Source organism: Eucalyptus grandis, chromosome 5, assembly GCF_016545825.1.
Source record: "Eucalyptus grandis isolate ANBG69807.140 chromosome 5, ASM1654582v1, whole genome shotgun sequence".
NCBI classification, from domain to species: domain Eukaryota; kingdom Viridiplantae; phylum Streptophyta; class Magnoliopsida; order Myrtales; family Myrtaceae; genus Eucalyptus; species Eucalyptus grandis.
The window spans coordinates 46,100,238-46,122,063 of NC_052616.1; the positions used below are offsets into that span (position 1 = coordinate 46,100,238).

General features: G+C 39.8%; 1 protein-coding gene across 1 annotated transcript; it reads left to right on the forward strand.

Moving 5' to 3' along the window:
* The first annotated feature begins 6,896 nt into the window (after window positions 1-6,896).
* Window positions 6,897-18,058, forward strand: LOC104445249 (motor neuron and pancreas homeobox protein 1). Its single transcript, XM_010059072.3, has 2 exons — window positions 6,897-6,996; window positions 17,005-18,058. The coding sequence occupies exons 1-2, from the start codon at window positions 6,897-6,899 to the stop codon at window positions 17,706-17,708; spliced, it is 804 nt and encodes a 267-aa protein (XP_010057374.2). The 3' UTR covers window positions 17,709-18,058.
* The last annotated feature ends 3,768 nt before the right edge of the window (window positions 18,059-21,826 follow it).

Consider the following 21,826-nt stretch of genomic DNA (forward strand, 5'->3'; position numbering starts at 1 on the left):
CACCAGTAGAGATGTGTATGATCCGAGCAAGCGGTTCTCAACCTAGAACCAGGAACCGCCCGCTAAGGATCGATTCCGAAAAATTAAAATTGAGATCCACCCGTTAGTTGCATGAATCCACCTAGGAATCGGACCGCCGATCTAGTCCAATTCCTATGTGGATCCATGGAATCGGTCTCGCAATAATAATAATAATAATATCATTTTCTCAAAAGCTTCGATCTTGATAGAAAACAACTTTAGTTTTCAACCAAAATTGCTGGTTCTTTACCGCTTGACCTATTCTTCTTCTCCTCTTACAGCCCTGCTTCTTCACGTGCTTGCTTTTGCCCACCAATTGCTTGACGTTTTGTCAAGGTCCACTTTTGACTTTTTAGCTTCAGTGTCTCTCCATTTGGTTTGACTAGAGATCGGCACCTCTCCATTTGGTGCACTTTGGACTTTTTTCCCACTTTAATTAATTTTTTTAATTATTTGATTTGGGTTTGTGAATTTGTAATCATTTTTTTAATATTAAAAATTAATATCTTATTTTAATATAATTTGTCCCGGTCCAGGTGGGCGGGTGAGCAGATTTGCCCATGGAATCGGAAATTGAACCGGTACCCACTAGTTCTCATAAATTAGAATCGAGAATCGGACCGACTCTCTCAAGAACCACCGGTTCCGAGCGATTCCAATCCGATTCCGAGCGGTCGGGCGGGTCTTGATTCTTTTGCACACCCCTAGCTGCCGAGCACGACGACAAATGGCGATCGGCTACAAGCGAGCCTCGAGCTCGCCCGGCTCACCAACATTGGGGAGCTCAAGGCTCGCTAGATTGGTAAGGCTCAAGCCTCTGCCCTCACCCAACATCGGCGAGGCTTGAGCTTTGCTAGATGTCAAAAAGGCCTCTGCCTTGCCAGATTCGGTGAGCTCGAGGCTCGCATGGCCAATGCTAGCCATCATCGTGCCAACCACCGGAAGGAGGAAGAAGAAAGAGAAAAAAAAAGAAAAAATAAAATAATAAAATAATAATAATAATAATAATAATAATAAAATAAATAATTATAATTTTGATTTAAATGAATATATATTGTAAAGTTAAAGGAGAAAGAGAGAAATTGTGAGGTTTTGGTTGAAAATGAGTTCTAAATCCAACCCATTTAAGACCCACCTATCTTAATTTTTTAATTGTTAAACCCATTTAATTAATTTCTTCAAAAAATAAGTGACCCATATATTACCCATTTATGATTTAAATGGATCATATATGGGTCTAAGACCCATTTTGCCACATCTAATTCTCTATCACATGGGGCATTTCCATGGATATTTTAACTTATCTTAACCATGTAGAGGAGAGAGGATCGCCTGGAATTATTACAAATTTGTATTATGGGTCAATTTGTTTGATGAAAAACCATTTTTCGAAAATTATTTTTGGGCTTTCCACAATTTGGTTCATGGTTCATGGAAAATAAGTCAATCAATGAAAATGTTTTATATAGACTTAAAGCAATAAAAATGTTTTATATAGACTTAAAGCAACAAGTTTAGATTGGGAAAAACAAATTCTCCTTTGAACAAAAAGGAAATTATTTCCCCGTGTTTTTATTGTGCATCTAAGTGAGAAGTGTTGGATTATAATACGCGAAAACGATAGGATCTTATAATTTACATCAACACAAAATCACAAGAGAAATAAACGAGAAATAATAAGGACATTAGAATTTTACATGGTTTTGTCCGAGTATCGATACCTACGTTCATGGGAAGAGCCAGTAGTAAATAATTTACTATAATTGGAGATTCAAAGTTTACAATCACTCACACACTCGAGTGTTTCTCACATCTAGATTTAATCTCAAATTTAAAGTGTTATAAATAAATAATCCACTTGAACATAAACTCATGGCACAAAATTACTGTGCATTCAAGCTTACGCCAAAACTAGAACTGAGTATCTATCTCTTCTCCACGTACTTATAGCTTCACGTGAACGCCAAAACAAGAACTGAGTATATCTATCTCTTCTCCACGTACCTGTAGCTTCACGTTCTCTATCTCTTCAAGGCTTGGGCAGCATCTGGACGTGTGGACGCACGGCTCCTTTTTTAGGTTTTTCTCTTGTAGGGTTTCTCCGACTCCTCTTCTTTTCCGCTTTTTATACGTGTGCGCGCGCCCAAGGTCAACAATTTGACCTGGGCCCACCAACTTTAGCCTTCAACGTGATCAAGGATTCTGCGGAAGAAAGAAATCCTTACTTAATCTTTTATTTTATTTCTTATATTGTCTTGTAGTAATAAGTTAACTTCCTTGTTTTGTTTCCTTGCTTATTTTGCACGTACGAAAGAAAGTCCAATAAAAAGAAAGACTTCGTCAACCGATTTATAATCTTCTTAGAAAAATTTTCCTTAACAAAATTCGATTTAACAAATCGATATTCGAATTCAAACTCGAAATATTAATTTAACAAAAATGATCGGCCTATTTATGTCTATGTTCATTCTTCATCAATTTGTTACCTTTTTTCCATTTTTTTTTTATAAATCTTGTCTACGATCTCCTCAATATACGTCATTAATGTTCATGTTCTTCTCCATTTCCAAAAAAAAAAAAAATCATATTCAGTATTTACAAATACGATTTCCTAATTCTTTCCCAATGTATCTGTAATTTTTGTTATTTTAATGAATTCCAGAATAAAGAAAGAAGATGTTGATTCTGCTTTGTCAGTTATCACATTGCATTTTTAACGATCCAAGATACCTTTAGTGAATGCACGTATTATCAAACACCATAAAATCAAATTTTCTAATTTGTTTTCAGCACCAACAAACACACAAAAACAAAAACAAAAATTGTTTCTCTAAAATTGAATCTTATGAAAATATTTTCCAAGCAACAAGAAGTTTTTAGTGAACCAAATGGACCTTGATGTATATACATATATATTTACCATTTTATTTTATCCTTTTCTTTTTTGGCTCATAATAAAGCGTTCATAATTTTTTAGCATACCACTAATCGCTATAATATGTGACAATTTTAACGTCTCACACATGTCGTAATTATCGAAAACATGAAAAGAAAGCTGCTCTTGCTATGCTTCAAGACCAACCTGAGGTCCCTAAAGATCAAAAAAGACAAAAGCTAAGATTGTACAGACAAATCCGAAATGTTATCTTTGAATGCTATTTGAAATTACAATTTCCAAACGATGTAACATTTTGAAAAACCCATTTACCTCAAAGGTATTTGCATTCTCTCAAGGGTATTTCCTCAAAGCTGAACCAAACGGGCCCAAAGCCCATTTAGCTGCAGGATTTACCGCCAGTCAAAGAATACGCAAGAATCATTCTAGGGTTTCCACGAAGGAAGGCTCTAATCATACCATGCTCTTGAAACCCTCGTCCCCTTCTGAAATTCCGTTAGTCTGACGTTCCAAACCGAGTCCAAGCAAAGGGTCAAAACACGCAGAGAGAGAGAAGGAATCGTTGAATACGATGATCCCAAAGGTAAATTGGTCAACACACGCAGAGAGAGAGAAGGAGAGAGTCCCGTGACTCTCGTGCTGTTTCGCGTCCCCTGACTGCACCAGGCCGCGTGCGGGCGCAGCCATTCACGGCGTTCCGTTCACACCTGCCACACGCCAGATCGAATCGAACGGGCTCGAGGCCCATCTGTAATTTCAATAGCAGTGTAATAGAGCGTGTGGATTCGCCAAGCTGAGGTTTGAATATGGATTGTCATTTGGCAGATTGAGCTGTGGTCCTTCCAAATATCCAAAGCTTCCTCCTTTTGAAATGGTCTTGCGCGCGAAGAGCCAATCAAGGTCGTTTAAGTTGGATCGTGAGGAATCGCTGATCCGAGAGAAAGTTTCACGCAAGTAGCTTGACTCAATTTCAGCCGTACTTGACTCAGTTTCAGCCGCAAACGTGTAAGATCATTTTCTTCTAAACTTCAAAGTATTTCAGTCATTGAAGGTTGGGAGTCCCCTTTTTTTTGGCCAAAGAGGTTGAGCTTCTTTAAAATAAGCTCGGAATTATGTCTTAGGGAATTTTAAACGGATTATAGAAGAATTTAATCACCCTTGTCACCGGCGGGGAACATATTTTTGTTTATAGATGCCATGGAATATGTTTTTGGGCTGTTAGAAGTGGAACCCTTGAATAATATATGAAAAATTGTTCAAAAAGTTTTAAACATATTACACTTTTGCCAATTCAACTCCAAACCTTTTAATTTTGCCAATTAAGTTCTAAACATTTTCACGTTTTACTTATTAAGTTCATCCAACAATTTTGGCCAAAAATCACTAATGTGAACACCAGACGTCCTACGTGGCACGGGCTAACACCAATATAGACATTTTTTAATAATATTTCAATATTTTTTTGAATTTTCTTTTCTTTTTTTTTTTTTTTTCCTAACTCTAGGCTAGTGAGGTTGTTGACCAACCCTTACTAGCCACAAGTGAGGGCAACAACCCTCGCTAGCCAAAGGGCAATGTCCAGCCAACGACTTTGTCAACCTAAGGTTAAAAGTAGATAAATTAATTAATTAAAAATAAAAATGGAAAGAATTAAATATTATTAAAACTTATCCATATTAATATTGGTCGTGCCGCATAGTCATATAGGATAACCGGCATTTACGTCAGTAATTTCCAACCAAATTTAATTGGATTGACTCAACTAAAATGCTGTTTAGTACTTAATTGACAAAATTTAAAAATTTAAAACTAATTGAGCTATGCAATAGGCTTTTGGACAATTTTATATTTAATAAATATAATTAGCATTCTAAATTTGTATGAGAACAATAACATAACAATGTTGGTGGTGATTATGACGTTTCGGGTGCCAAGCTCAATCAAATTAGAGGTCAAGTCTCCATTGACTTTGGGAGTATGATGCGAGAGCATGTGAGATCGGAAATTCACCAAAGCTTGGAACTTACTTTAAAGACAAACAACTCCCAAGTCCAACTCAAGCTTCATTTATCAACTAAGCCCATTTGATGTTTATGCAAGTAAAGGGAAATTCCGGCCACAATATGATCCAATGGGTCTAACGAGGAGAAGTCGTCCAAGATGAAGATTCTAATAGTTAAGAAACCGAGGCTCATTCAGCTAAGTCAATGGCCGGAGGATTGTTTCCTAAAGTGAGTAGGTTTCATCATTCAAATTGGTTTCTTCATTTGAGTGGTTTTCTAATTTAATGTTTTCTTAGTTAATGTCTCCTAGGGTGGGTAGGTGAGGTCGCTAGCCCTTGCCAGCTAGTTTTAATAGAAAAAAAAAAAAAAAACAAAGGAGAGGAGGGTCACTTATTTGTCATCCAAAATATACGATATTTTGTTTACACTATGGACATGCCATATATTTTATAAAATTACCCAAATAGCCTACTTCCAAATTAATTACATAGTTAGGACCAATTTTGCATAGTTCCACGTATTGTCTAGATTAAGAAATCATCTCTCGAAAGAACTTAACCACCTATAAAAATAAACTTCCTCATGCTGTAAACAACCCCTCAGAACTTTCAGTTTTTGCATATTTGTCCCTCACTAATAACTCACTAATTAACGTTTAACCCCACAAAATAACCCTATTAACAGCACACTCTCATTTTTGTGAATTTCAAAATTGTCCCTAACCATGTAAAAAATTACTAAGATACCCCTTTTTATGCCTAGTTTACCATTTTCCCATTCTTTCTCATCTAAGGTGCAACAAAACCATTTGGGTTTTCTTTCAAACACCTTCTAGACATGTATTAAAATTTTCAATTTAGGCAAGGATTCACCATAACTCTATATGCCAGTCTTGGAACCTATTTGCACTTAAGATCAAATTTAAACTAAGCTAACAAACATCAACAAACCAAATCAAAAGTACTAAGTACATCAATCGAACTTAGTCCTCATAGTTTTCACTTGTCCTAAATAAAACTTGGACAACTCAAAGATTTAACCACCTTGTACACACTTGAAACGGTGAAATTAGAAACTTTAGAAATACTAAAGTGAGTCATTTATTTTTCTAAATGAGGGTGAGATGAAGGGAAAGGAAAGAGACATGGAGCTCCTTTTTCCCCCCTTCTAAGAAGAAGTTGAAGTTATCTTGAATAATTGAAGTAGCTCTTGCCACCAAAGAAGGGAGATGTACTAGAGAACTTTACAAGATATAAAAAGGATAAAGATTTGTTCCAAGGTTAAATAAACTAGTGATGACTTCAAGTACTTAGGAATGAAAGCACATGACCAAGGAGAACGTACCTAGAAGATCTTCATTAGTTATGAAACGATAAGATCTTTTAACCAAGGTTAAAGGTAATGATAACATTGGGTTACAAACACTAGGTTGAGATTGAATGAGAGTTTTCAATTTAGAAGGTCACAAATGGCTTAACTCTATGGTTTTAAAGTAGATATTTTGAGAACTTGTCAAGTAAAGTGCATGAGGAAACATTATTTGTGTTGTAATCATTTCAAGCATTAACGAGAGATAGAGAAGACCTTGACTCATGTATCTCATGATATTAAAATAATACCTTTTAGTTAACTAAGAATCATTATTTAATCTGTAATTATTTAAGTAAAAGGGTGAGGTCATGCATGATGTAAATTATAGGTTAAACTTATGGTTGAAAATGAGGAAGGTGTGGAAAATGAATAAGGACTCTTGGCTTGCAAGCTTATAGAGCACTAATGGGATAGATTTAAAAGAAGTGATGTAAGGAATGATGTCATTTGTAGATAAGAAACTAGGTGATAAACTAAGAAATGTGGCAATTAAACTATTGAAAAGTGGCTAATAAATTATGATTATCAAAGACAAAGAGAATCATGTGACAATTACCAATGTCCGTATGGAGAAGTATGAAAATTTTGGATGTCACATAGCGTTAATGGACCCAGGCGCCAATGATGGAGATTTAGGCATGGGTATCTGGGTTTTGGGCCTAGCCTCCGTGGACTTGGGTTGGGACAATGTGGAGTCAGATAAAGGTATGATGTCCTAGGCTCAGCCTTTATGGACTTAGGCATGGGTGCTAGTGCTCAAGCCTAGGTCCAAGAGGTTGGGCTCAAGCACCAAGGTTCAAGGCTTGGCCTTTTTAGACTTGACCTCTTCCTCGTATAGATTCCGACAGACTTGGCCCTAGCCTCTAGATTCGGTTCTGTTGCCGAGGGCTCGGAAACTACGTTAGGGCTCCTATGTGCAAGCGCAATTTAAATAATTCGAAAGGGCCCATAGCCCACGATTCAAAGAAAATAACTGCTAATGCAATTACTTTGAGGGTTACTTCTTTAAAAGAGAAGACCCTTTTCTCATGAAGAAAATTATTTCCACTCGATCTCTCTCACAACGTTGCAATAGGTGCATTTAATCCGTTTAAAATAAGGTATGTTCTGTTGCATGATGTACTTCCGATTAGTGATACAAGGTATTTCTAGACCCCTTTTTTGTATGGGGTTTGATGTTACTCGCTAGTTCGAGTTCAGAATTCCGGAATTAGTTTCCTTTAATAACTCTTAAAGCTAATAATCAATTAAAATTAGGATGTGATAGGTAACTATGTCAAGAATTAAACTTTTCAACACTTAACGTTATTAAGCGCATGTGATAGCATCTAACTACATCTAGTTAATTCATTGTTTTAAGGCAAAAATCACTAAACAAGTGCTTACTTGGTTAAGCAATAAAATATTCAATCGAAATTAAAATCTTGCTAATCATATGGTTGAAACTTCCGATAATGTCACCATTTATGTTTGGAAGAAACCAGTGAAAAATGATTATTCAATTTTCATCCATTATCAGAAACTTTTTATTACCCAATTTTCATCCATTTTCATTACTACTTAGGCCTTCAGCATGTAATGTTCGGTACCTAAGTTTTCAACACTTATTATTCAATTCGATTGAACAAGCCCTTAAATCTTTCGACATTTATCAAATTAGGTTAGGAGCATGCTCAAATTTCGCGTCTGCAAGATTTACAATTGATATGCACGGATTTGCAAAGTGGGATTCGAGATTAAGCGTAAGTCAACCAGATTTAATAATAAGCACATCATCTAATCTCCCTCAAATAGCCAATCAAATGTTGTTCAAATAGCAGCTAAGATCTGTCCCAATCGGGCCAAAACCACCTGGCAGTCGATCTCTATTTTATTTTCTTGGCCCTTCTCAATGAACTTTCGCATCGCATGAACCGGATCGCGGGACGCTTGCCGTTGACCGAACATGCCAAGGAACCAAAAAGGCAAACTTCTCACCGTGAGCCGCCGCCCTGCTCCTGCGGTCATTCTCATTTCGTTCGTGTAAATCACCAGAAGGGAAACAGTAAAACGTTAGAACTTCCCGTCTCTGTCAAATAATCAGTGGAAATGGTCTGAGATTCCAAAGGAGTCGCTGTCATTGGAATTATAAAATGAGGATCTTCTTCTTCTTCTTCTTCTTCTTCTTCTTCTTCTTCTTCTTCTTCTTCTTCTTCTTCTTCTTCTTCTTCTTCTTCTTCTTTAATTATTTTTTGAAGGTTTCTTCTGAGAAACTTGGAAAGATGAATTGAAGAGGAATACTTTGTTGAGCTGACGTTAGAGACCCTTTACTAAAGGGAAGAAGAGCTTTCTTTCCTTTTTGGGTTTTGATGGTTTGGGGAATGGACCCGCAATCGGCCAACGAGAAGGCAGTGTCGGTGATCGGGTTCAGGTACGATCTCACGAGTGATGTCCGGTTGAATCTGTCCTAGTGGCATGAATTTGAGCTTCCAGCGACTGTAGAAGCAGAAGCAAAAACATGTTTTGGCATGTTTAATTAATGAAAGTTCAATGTTACTGAGTTTTGCGATGAGCGAAGAGATGAAGATAAAGAAAATTCATTGTTGAGTGTGAGTGAGAGAGAGGAGATAGAAAAAACATTTGAGAAGTTCTAGGTCTACAGGATCGGTTCTTAATTGTTTCCAGTTCTACAAACCGAGAGTCGACCTTGGTTGGGTAGATTCCAACTTTCAGATAAACTTACCCACTCCAAAATAGTTCCCTTGGAAATGTTCATCCTCACGTCCTATTCATAAAGGGACAAAGACTAGAAAATAACAAAGTAGACAGTATTAAACTAAGAAACATGGAATATTGTCAAAAAAGTCCTAAACTTAGTACATTATTATCAATTTAATCATAAATATTTTAATTATGTCAATTGAGGCCTCAGGAAGCCAAGGACAGACATCGTGTTCTTGGGCCCGACTTCTATTGACTTGAGATGATACCCTTGCTCATGTTCAAGACCCAAATGCCCAACCCTAGGTCCCCAACACCCGAGTCAAGATCGATCAAGGCCAAACCTAAACCTCAGTGCACAATGCCGAGCACTAATTCCACGATTGTTAGTGCACAAGTTACTAGTGCTCGAGTGGTGTATGTCTATTTAGGAAAATCACATCAAATTTTCATTTCCAAACAACGAAAAACCTTTTCTACTTCTTTTTCATATTTCTGCTAAACACTAGAAAATATTGTCATCTTCCTAAACAAAATTACTTGCTAAAAAATAATTTTCAAAATGTAACAAGTTCGGTGTGACAAATAGAGTCTGAATCTTAACACTTTCTTGATAGATTTTATATATCGGAATTATGAGGTGAAGATATTTTACGGATAAACAGAAGAAGCAAGTTGAAAGTTTGGTATATATTATCCACATCCTTGTGGTCGATGTAGTCAGCTGAGATAATGGAGGTCATCCCGTAAGATTCCAAAAATTGTGTAAAATGATCTGTGTCCATGCCACTTGCACGGACCAAAAGACTCAGTTTAACCAATTTATAAGACTACTTGTAAGGTATTTTAAGGCTTTCAGGTGGCTCGACCTTTGAAGCCCATCCCACAAAAGAATATGTAAATATGTCTACTTAGTCCTTTCAGAAGGGAAGAGATGGTTCAAAATTCAGCATATGTTTCGTTTGGAACCTATCCAAATCTAACGGTGATTTTTAAGATTGCCCTCTTAGAGAGATTTTTAAAGTTCTTTTTAGAACGAGACCTTCTCACACACCTAAATCAATTAAATTGCACACAGTACTACCATTTTAAAGAAACCAAGAAACTTTGTCATGCTTGACATTTGATGACCAATTTGTATCAATAAGACATTGTGTTCGAGCAATACCTAACAATCGCTTACTTTCTTAAGTAAATTTAGATTTTCTCAAGGGAACTAACAGTGTCAATATCTTGACAGTCAACTTTATGTATTACTCAAAGATGCATGTTGCCTCTACGGTTCTATCAGGCTATGCTTTTCTTTCTAATCTCCTGTCACATGTTAAAATTCGGGACTTCGTAATTATGTTATTTCACCCATGTCAAGATATCACGAGGATTTATATAAGAGCATCTCTACACACATTGAGTGGAGATATATAGATTCTCTATCTCACAGGGTACTTCCATGTACATCTTTACTTAACCTTATAAATAAAGGAGAAAGGAATATATATGGAGTTATTATAAACTTGTAGGGAAAAGTGCTAAAAAAGTCCTAAACTTTTTGTCTTTATGCTAATTTAGTCATAAACCTTTTTTTTTAGTGTTGATTTAGTCCTAAACATTTTACGTTGTACCAATTCAGTCATTTCCAACCAATTTTAGCTGGATTTTACTAACTAGATGTCGATTGGTTGACGTGGCCTAATTGACGCCTGACGTTAACAATTTTTAATAATATTTTAATTTTTTTGAATTTTTGATTTTTTTTTCTTTTTTTTTTTTTTTTCTTCTCATCTTCTTCCTCCAGCCGATCGCTAGACCTCGGCGACCGGCCAGAGGCAACGGCCAGCGAGGTCAAGGTCGACCTCACCAATGGCCCCGAGGGCGACCTCGCGCCGAGTTGGCGGGAGGAAAAAGAGGAGAAGAAAAAAATAAAAATAAAAATAAATAATAAATTCAAAAATATTAAAATATTATTAAAAGTTGTGCACACGCGCCGATCGCCCACATCAGTCGGCCGGCGTCCAGTCAGCTAATTTCAACACAACATAAAAATGATTAGGACTAAATCGGCATAAAAACAAAAGGTTTAGGACTTTTTTTTTTTTGACACTTTTCCCCAAACTCGTACTATGCGTACATATGTAGGCAGATACTTTCTTTTTTGCCCGAAAGGAAAGCTGCTCTTCTTGCCATGCTTCCTGACCAACCAGACTAGTAGAAAACCAACTGGAGACCCACTTCTAAGTCGGGCTTAGCACCATATCCCTAGAAGATCAAACAAGACAAAAGCAAAGACGGTACCGAGAAAGTCCATTTTGCTGCAAGATCTTCCCACCGGTCAAAGCATACGCAAGAATTCATTCTAGGGTTTCCACGAAAGACGGCTCTACTGGTACCATCCTCTCGAAGCCCGTGTCCCCGTCTGAAGTTTCGTCAGTCCGACGTTCCAAACCGAGTCCAACCAAAAGGGAAAAGGGGAAAAAGAAGAAAGAGAGGTAGGGAAAAGTTGAACGTGGCGACGTTGAAGGTCAAGGTCAACACACGCAGAGAGAGAGAGAGAGAGAGAGAGAGGAGCGAGAGAGTCCGTGACTCTCGTGCTGTTTCGCGTCCTTTGACTTCTCATCAGGCCGCGTAGCAGAGCAGCCGTTCTTGGCATCACCGTTCGCACCTGCGACACGCCAGAACAGAGGACTGCGATGGACGGAGCGATCAAGATCGTGGGGACCATAGCTAAACTAGGGTTTGAATTGAGTCCTTCCAGAGATCCAAAGCTTCCCTGCTTCCGGATGGTTGAGCTCGATCCCGAGTGACTGAGAATGTTCGCCGTATGAGCATCGTAGAAGTTCGATTAAGTTTGATCAGGAGTGATGTCAAAGGTGCGAGCCGCCCTTGACACATGTTGATTGGAAGAGATTCGGACAGAACAACATGGGATTGTGCTTGCTTATGAATGAACTTGCAAACAAATTCTCAATTTCAGGAGACATTGAATCGATCCCCCAAAATGCCAAGTGCTCCAACAAGATAAATTGCCGAAGATATTTCAACACCAATTTTAAAGTTCTTGAGACTCAAAGTGATAAATCAATGAAAAGTAGGGGACTTTAGTGTAATCCGTATGATGATTCCAGGAAGCATGCTTGGCATTAAGCAGGTTCTCGTCCTGCCCGGAGCCTAATAGATCTAAGATGGGTATTGACAATCAGGTTGTGTGACAGCTGACGGGTCCGGAATTCCATTTAAAAAACCAATTTATTTGCAACGACTTTGGTGTACTTGTCGGATAGTCGGAACCCAAGCTCGATACGCCATACAAAACTACCCCTTATTATTTTCCCGAAAACTTAAGATTTACTCATGTAATTTTGTAAGCCTAAAAGCAAAGATCAGTTGTTTCTGGCATTTCTTTTCCCTGCAAACAGCTACCCCTTCAATCGAAGCTTCTAATTTTAGGATCCCTAGGTCTTTAATTTTAATGATTGTTTGACTTCAAATTGATCTCATGTGCTTTGCAACTGTGCAGATTTTCTTCTTGAAGATATACAATGGCTTTGAAAATATGGTTATGGTCGGAAATTTAAAGTTGTCGATTCTTTCATTTATATATTTTTATTTTTTTGGTCAGAAGTCTACTCTATAATTTGCTTAATAAATATCTATGGTGGGATGTGGGGCACTCGATCGATGCTCGATTGCCTTTGTGAATTTGGTTTGATATATCGTATCAAAACCGTCCATCGAGTTTGGACACAATCGAGAGTTTTTAGGATGGATTTGGGACGGGGTCAGCCGTCTCCAACTCAGTCGGTTAATGCAGATGACAATCATACAGTTTAGGATATGGACGGCTATTTTCTTTAAAAGTACATAAAAGAAAAGGAGAAAATGATACAAATAGTTTTAAATTTTGACTAAATGTGCAATGTGATTTTTTTTTATTTTGATACATATTCAACTATACTAAAATGTTTAATGTTGTCCTTCCATTAATTCAAATTAAGGGACAACATTGAATATTTTCATAAATTTTATAGACAATATTAAATATGTACCAAAAGTTCAAAACCACATTAAGTAAATCAAAAGTTCATATACTACATTAAGCATTGGGTTATACTTAAGGGACCACATTGCATATTGAACTAAAGTTTAGGGACATTTGCTTCATTTTCCTTAAAATAAATCAAATGGTGTTTTTATAGAATCTGAAAACAATATTATAAATATCTTAGGTCTACGGCATATATTACTATTGGAAAATTTTTGTATGAAAATATGCCTTTTTAATTCTAATATTTTTATAAGTTACTTACCATCTCTTACATATGTGTGTTTATGACATCCGAAGATAAATCAAAAGAATGGTATATTTAATTGCATGAATGTGATGTTATGTAATTACATATTTCACCTATATGTGAGAATTTACATATTCCATAATTAATTGGCTGATGAAAAGATATAAGACAGGTTAAAAATTCAGATAATTTCACCAAAGTACAGTACCGCGTGTTTTTTATACGTCTTTAATTTATTTACTGCGTAAGTTCATCAAAAATATCTAAGAGATGGAAGTTTCATTGAAATCATGTGCATATATTATACGTATATTTTATATAAAAATACTGCAATTTTTTCTACATCAGTAACAAATCTATGTCGCTTTCATTCCTTTATACATTTTTCTTGAGATACTTTTGGAGTATGACGTCATCCTAAGGATTAAAATTATCGGGTGGATTACATTTGTTTATGGTAAACACATTAAAATGCGAACCATTTTATAAGAGACTGAGAATATACATGGGGATCCATTGTACATAGACTACTAACATAATTGATGTGAAAAAGGGCCAAAACAATGTATTCACACATGCCAAGAAAAAAAAAATTCTCGATAAAGTTATTTGGATTATATACTCGATACAATAAATATATGCATGCACGTAACGAGTTATCGAGGTCTTTCGAGGGATATCAAAATAAGGGATGGTGAGGAGGGGAGACTTGCAGCTGAGTCCCTACTGGCCTCACTTTGTTCCTCAAACTTATGCCTCATTTCGCCACGAGAATATATGTATATGAAAAAAAAAATTTGATTCTAGGTTATCTCCCTATAAAATATTGAAATTACGTATATAAAAATTGATTCTAGGTAATCTCCCTATAATAATAAAGTTGATAGTGGCCTCACAAAATCTTACATTATATCAAAGATGAAGGTTTTGAATTTGAATCTTTTCAAACTTCACTTGCCTACCTATTAAAATTTTCACACTTATAACTAAGCAAAAAAAAAACCAAACTAAGTGTTAGAAGGAGTGGCGAAAATATTTAAATAATAAATCACACATTAATCTGATAACTTAAACTTTTGGAACAGTTGATGATAATCCCACAAAATCTCGCACTTCCAATGAATTAAAATATTTTGTATATATAATATACTAACACTACATATCACAAAACTTTGAAAATATGCCTATATGAAGAAAAGTAATAACAACTGTAGAAACAACATACGGGCAGGATCACAAATAGAGGTGATCAATGAATGAACCGAACCGATAACACTCCCTAGCACCGCCCGTAAAAATTATGTCAACATGAATTCCACGAGCGCCCACTCGAGTCCAATCGAACAACAACTTGATTGGCTCTATGCCCTTATCCAGTCCGTCGAGACATGCCTTCGAGCTATGTGGGCACACCCCATCCCATCCCAAGCTTAATGTCAGACCTGTTCTCTGTCTCCTCCCGGGAGGGGGGGGCCGCTCCGACCGCAGCGGGGACGGAGCGGTCCCCGCCCCCCCGGGGGCGGGGGTTAGGAAGGGCAATACGGTCATATCCTCGAATTCCCTCTCGGGCACGTGCGGTAATCGCACGCGGTGAGGGACAGGCAGGCTCTTGTCCCCACGGCATCCGCTTACAAAGCGCGTGAAAATGAGAGCTCGGCGCATCGAATTAAAAAAGAAAAAAGAATAAAAAAAAAAAATAAATAAATAAATAAGTGGCCCCGAGAGAAAGGAAGAGCCGAAAAGCAGAGCCGGCTCCCCGCGATGCGCTCGGTTACGTGTACGCCGCACCCCACGCGCGATTCCACCGGCAATATCCTGTTGCCGGTTCTCCTCCCCACCACCACCTCCACCTCGCCCGCCAAATGCTCAGCCACGCGCTCCGCTCCCCCACGCGCCGGGGCCCCACCTGAGTAAATTGATTGGAAAGGCGGGTTTTGGGAGGAGATCGTGTTTTTGTGCGGAGATCACGCAACGTGTTACACGTGCGGAATATCGACCCCGCAGATATTGACGACAAAACAAAAAGGTGGTCTTGGAAAATTGGAGGTCAAAAAAAATTGATCCGGATGAAATGTCACAAGAATAGTGTGCACATCGGGGTCATTGTCGTGTTGATTGCGAGTTGCGCTTTACTCATGATGTCGTTTCATATCTATCAAAGAATATATTTCTGTGAAAAGGATTGGTTAAACGAATTTAGACAGAAACTGAGATTCCGACTTGATAAATCAGTTATATTCAACTCATCAAGCGCGAACACTAAGTATGGAAATTGGACTTACATGCTCTACTCGACCACGCAATATTGACAACAAAACGAAAAGAGATCTTGGAGAGTTCGAGGTCAAAAGAAATTGATTGAGATGCTTATCACAAGAGCAGTGCAAATATCCGCGTCACTGCCGTGTCAATTGCGAGTTGCTTTCCTCTCGTGATACCGTTTCATATCTATCAAAGAATTTATTTCTGTAAAAAGAATTGGTTAAACGGATCTAGACAGAAATAGAGATTCCGATCTGACAGATCGGTTATATTCAATTCACCAGGTGTGGACACCAAATATGGACATTGGACTTACATGCTCTACTCCAGAAGCTTCGAATGTTAGGTTTAGAACATGAAGTAATTCATTTAGGCATGTTAATAACGTGTTAGATGAATAGGATAAAAACCAGAATAAACTCATACTAAGGAGGAAATGGAGTATCCGATGTTTCAAATTTAGTAATAAAATTTTTAAAAAGGGTGAAAAAAATCTGAATGTACGAAGAGCTTTTTTGTGTGTTATAAATCATCATAAACTTACTCATTAGGACACAAATACCTAAAAAATTTCATACCACAAAAAGTCCAAACTTATGCTAGAATAACAAATATAACCTCAGTACACATGTATAAATTTGAGTATTTTCTCGACAAAAAAAAAATTATGGACAAAAAAAAATTATGGCATTTTGTGTGGGAGTGATAATATAGATTAGAGTTTTTCGTTGTATTTGCTTGTTGAAAGAAAAAGTATTAAAAAAAAAAAAAAACAAAAAATCGGAAGATTTTCTCCTCAATTTGAGAGAGGGCGCGGGGGCATTTTCCTGGAAAATTCCGGACAGTCGGATCCGACAAAAAAAAAAAAAGGAAACACGAGAATCAAGGACCACAACGAGCCGCGATCGAGGAAAATCTGGAGGCGGTGCGGGGCACGCGCGCCGACCGAGGAGGGAGCGCGCGTGGAGGAAGAGGAGGGTCGGGGCATCCCACGCCCCCCGCACGCAATCCCATCGCCGCTGCAGCTGCCCCTCTCTAGAAACCAAACAAACGTAACGAAAATTTTAAAAAAAAAAAAAAAAAAAGATAAATAAAATAGAAAGGGATCGTCAGGGTTCCACTAGCGGCGGGAGGAGAGAGAGCAGGAGGAGCAGGAGGAGCCGTCGGATGGTGATAACGATACCCTCACGATCGGTGACACACGGTCGTCGTGCCACGTAACCACCCAGCAAGCAGCCGCCCCGGTCAAATTCCTCGTTGACCCCACCTCCTCCCCCTTCCCCCCGCTATAAAACGCCGCCTTCCTTCCTCCCTTTCTTCCCCTCCTTGTCAGAACTCTCCATTACCACCACCACCACCACCAAAAACTCTCTCTCTACCCTTCTCTCTCTGCCCTTCTCTCTCTAGAATTTATGGCGATGAAGGAGAAGGCGGGTTCGGGCGGCGGCGCCAGGCTGGCGGTGAGGGAGGCGCACTACCGGGGGTGAGGAAGAGGCCGTGGGGGCGGTACGCGGCGGAGATCAGGGACCCGAAGAAGAAGAGCCGGGTGTGGCTCGGCACCTTCGACACCGCCGAGGAGGCCGCCCGCGCCTACGACTCCGCCGCCCGCGACTTCCGCGGCTCCAAGGCCAAGACCAACTTCCCCTCCCCTCGGAGCGCCCCGTCCTCCTCCTCGCCGGAGCCGCCGGAGGAGGAGCCGGAGCCAGAGCCGGCGGCGGTGGCAAGGGCTGCAACAGCCGCAGCCCCAGCCAGAGCAGCACGGTCGAGTCCTCCGGCCACGACCCGGCGGCGGCGGCGGCTGCGGCGCCGATGGTGGACTTCTCCGCGCAGCTGGATCTCAACCTCGCCTACCACCACGGCGGCGGCGGCGGCGGCGCAGGCGCGGGAGCGGGAGCAGGCGGCGCTGTCGGGTTCCGGTTCCCGCACCAGGTCGCGGCGGCCGGGCCGTACGGGCCCTTCTACATGGAGGCGATGGCGGCGCGGGCGGGGGCGATGAACAACCAGCTCTACCAGCGGATCATCTTCGACCGGCGGGCGGCGGACGGATCCCGGAGCGACTCCGACTCGTGCTCCGTCGTCGTGGACGCGAGCGACCGCGGCCAGAAGCCCGCCGCCAGGGTGCTGGATCTCGACCTCAACGAGCCGCCGCCGCCGGAGTCCGCCTGACGACGATGATGATGATGATGGGCGGCGGGGGGGCGGCGGCGGCGGGGGGGCGGCGGGTCCTCGAGGGATAGAATCTAGGCCTCGATCGTTTCGCTTTTTGTCGATTTTAATTTTAGAAGAAATTAGACAAGAAGGCAAAAAACCAAAAAATATAGAGAGAAGGAAATTAGGCGAAAGATTAGATCGGAAAAAAGGTTCGATTGATCTGTTGTTTGGTGTCGTTGATCTCGGATCGATCTTGATGTGAATAGAGGAAGATCATATCAACATATGCTTTTTTTGCGACGGTGGATCATCTCATCGTCGTTCTGTAACTCTAATTGCAATAACAATTTTCATTGCAACTTCCTCTCTTGTTCGATCCGATGGCTCAATTTGATTTCACCTTGTCGATCATGAGTTTTCAACGTTCGATGGGTCCGCATCTTGCTAGAGAGCCATCACCGGCCAACGCCGGCCAAGTTTAAGGACAAGATCTGCGCAACCCCATGCCTTGTTTCTCTTCCCTAATCAGCATCCAAAGGGGTGTCAACAATCCTAATCCATTTCCAAACATGGAAAATATGAATTGACGACGATGCCCTTCCCCTATTAGGGACGAGCTCTCCATACTTTGTGAAACTTTGTGGGTCGAATCTAGAATTCAAGACCTCAAGTTATCGATCTTTAGATTAATCTAAAGTTTGTCTGCACAAATTTGTGCTAATTCAAAAAAGGGTATCACTATGAAAGGGGATTAATTCGAGGGAGGATGGGATAAGATTGGTCACATAACTTTCCTAATTAAATGCAATTTAATCGGATTGTTATTGGATTGTTACTGACTTTCTGTAATCGCACAATCTCCTATTTGAGAAGGGCAAGCTGCTATCGCATTAATGTTCTTGCAACTTCGGTTTTTCAAACTCTAGATTGTCCAGACTCTATCAAAGGAAAAAAGAATATTGTTTCGAGTCATTCAGTGAATCGATCAGGCGGTACTTTCAAAGGCCAGAGAATCGATCATTTCTTCAAGGCCGGATCTCATTTCTTCAAAAATTTTAAAAAAAAAAAAAAAAACCCTCCCCCACCTGTACTCTTTTCCCCACTCCTGTTAAATTTGGAAATTGGGAATTGGGAATTTAATTTTTCATGTGGGTTCTTTGACTAGAGAGTAATTAGCAACTTTCACCTAGTTTCTATGAATGCCTCCCATTATTTTACCTACCCAACGTCAATGCTCTTTGCAGCGCAAAAAAAATAAATAAAAAATAAATAAAAATCCCTTTCCTCCAGTGAAAATTCGACCTACACAAAGGACCAAAAAGGTCAAAAAATTGAATGTAGATATGGCAGTGGTCCAGATTGGCTAGCCTGGGGCTATTATTCGCGCAGCCTGCTGGCGAGTAGTGATTGCGGAAGGGTGGGGGCACATTCGATCGTGGATTACACGTGATTCGTGACGTCATAAAAGCACGGGCAGGTGACGTAATAATCGTGGAGGGATCTCGATTAATTGCTCCGGACGTTCGACGGTACATTTGACGAGCCGTGCTGGAATTGGATGCTCTGAATGTGGCAACGTCGATTTGAACTCTCGAGATGAATTCCTCACGTGAACGTGCTTGCGGTCTTGATACTTATCTATCTTGTGACTATGTTGTGCCATTTGGTTAGCTAGGCGGGGCGAGCGGATTTTTCGATTTAAGGTAGGTGATCAAAATTGTCCTTTGATGGGTTCGGAAACCTAATTTAAGTGTCTATCTTGTCTAGAGAGTGTATTGGGTTGAGGATATGGGCGCGTGGCTCATCTAGCTCACCTTGAGACCGGATCAACCATCCTCACCTACTCCGTAAGCATCTTTACTTGGACTAGTCATGGCTTGGAGCAATATCTCGTAACTAATGTCAAATAAGTGTTAAGGAGGTTCGATCACGAGGTCTCTTCGCCTTGCGGATTGGTTAGCATTGCCAAGGAGTAATCCCATAAACAAGACGAAGTGTAGAGGGTGTGAAGAGAAGTAGGCGAGGAGCGTCGAGCTGGTGGGAGCATGTCTTGGAAAAGTCTGTCCAAAATCAATAATTCCACTAAAGTCCAGATTATGTCTTTTTTCGTCTTGTCACTGAGGTCTAGATGTTACCAAGTCCGAAAGTCCACACAAAACGAGTAAAACGAAGGGTTATCATAGCGAGAGAAACAAAACGTTCAGTAGATCACATCATGCCGCGTGGCAATCATAATACAGGGAGTCAACAACGATGGCGAATGGTCCCCTTCCCCTTGAGCCATAGGAGTGCAGCCACTGATTGATCGTCACGTGTCAGAAGAACATGAACCGACACCAATGTCTATTGAGAAGGATTAGGTAGTAAATCTCGAACAAGTTTTCTTTCGCCTTATATTCCATTTCAATCACCCTAACATTCTCAAAATAAATAGGGGTCTCCTATTAACCCATTTAACCGTTCCTCTACTCCTTTTATTTTATTTTTTCCCTACACACGTCGGGGCACCTCGTCGTGCGAAATTTCTCGCCCCAGACCAGGAAAAACTTCCCTAATCTTTTCGAATTCCATATAACTCTCTCCTTAAAGCCTGATTGCAATTTCTAAATCTTCACTACAACTTATCCTCTCCAATCACTACAAATTTTCCTCTCCACTAACATCATCTGCCAAAAATAACAACAATCATTGAACCTTGGGCGCCAATCCATCACGTGGGGGAAAAGGAAAGGCACGCGCGTGAGGCGCCCCTCGAAAGCGCGTGCGCGTGGGGGCACGACATCGACGGCGAGCGGCCTTTTGGATTTCAAGGGACAAGAGGTGGGGGGTGGGGTGGGGGACCGGTCAATTTCCCGCGTTGACCGCGAAAAGTCGCGGGACGTCCTGGAAGGGCGGCACGTGTCGCATCGCCGTCCAGATTTTTTTTTTCTTTTGGGGGTGGTGGTGGGGCCCGGGGGCCGCGATCCTTTACGTGGGTTTTATATTCGGTGGTATCTTTTTGTCTAATCTGGAATTTCAGGACCGGAACAAAATGATTATGTTCATGGTAAATTCTCTTGTTACCCTCATCTTCATAGGCACACTTGATTTGTGAAGGAATCCGATCACCTAGGATATGTATTTTTAAAGATTAATATCACGAATAATATCAAATTGATAGGCTTATGACCAGATTTATTTCTAAACTAATTTACCGAACCTGGTATGCCCGTGATAGATTTACCTATCCTTTTTAGTTTTCGATAAATTTTACCATTGAATTGTTTAGTTAAGGTTTTACTCTTCGTTTGTCACAGACATATATTTTTCATAGTGTTAATTTAATTTAACAAAAATTAGTGAAAAGTAAATTTATCACAAATATCTCAGTGTTAGGTTTTTTGTTTTTAAATACCGCAACCCCTGCCTCGTTGGGAGGGCTGCCAATATATCGGAATTGTTGGTTTCACAATTTGAGAGTACAATAAATTGGTTTATAATTTTCAACATTGGCTTTGAATCGAATACTTGCTTTAGTCTCCATATGCAATGATGTAAGTCCCCCCCTTATCAGTTTAGGGATTTTCGTTTTATAATACCGTAACCCTTGCTTTGTTGGGAGGGCTGCCAAGATATTGGAATCGTTGGTTTCACAATTTGGAAGTATAATAAAACGATTTACACTCTTTAACATTGGCTTTGAATATAACACTTGCTTTGGGAGTATAATAAATCGGTTTATAATCTTTAACATTGGCTTTGAACTTAACACTTGCTTTAGTATCCGTATGGGCGATGATGTAAGTCCCTCCTTGTTGGTTTGGGTTTTTTCGTTTTACAATACCACGGCCCTTGCTTCGTTGGGAGGGCTTCCAAGATATTGGAATTGTTGGTTTCACAATTTGGGAATATAATAAATCAGTTTACAATCTTTAATATTGGCTTTGACTATAACACTTGTTTTGGGAGTGTAATAAATCGGTTAATAATCTTTAACGTTGGCTTTGAATCCAGCACTTGCTTTAGTCTCCGTATGCAGTGATGTAAGTCCCCGCTTATCAGTTTGGGGTTTTTCGTTTTATAATACCACAACCCTTGCTTCGTTGGGAGGGCTACCAAGATACTGGAATCTTTGATTTCATAATTTGGGAGTA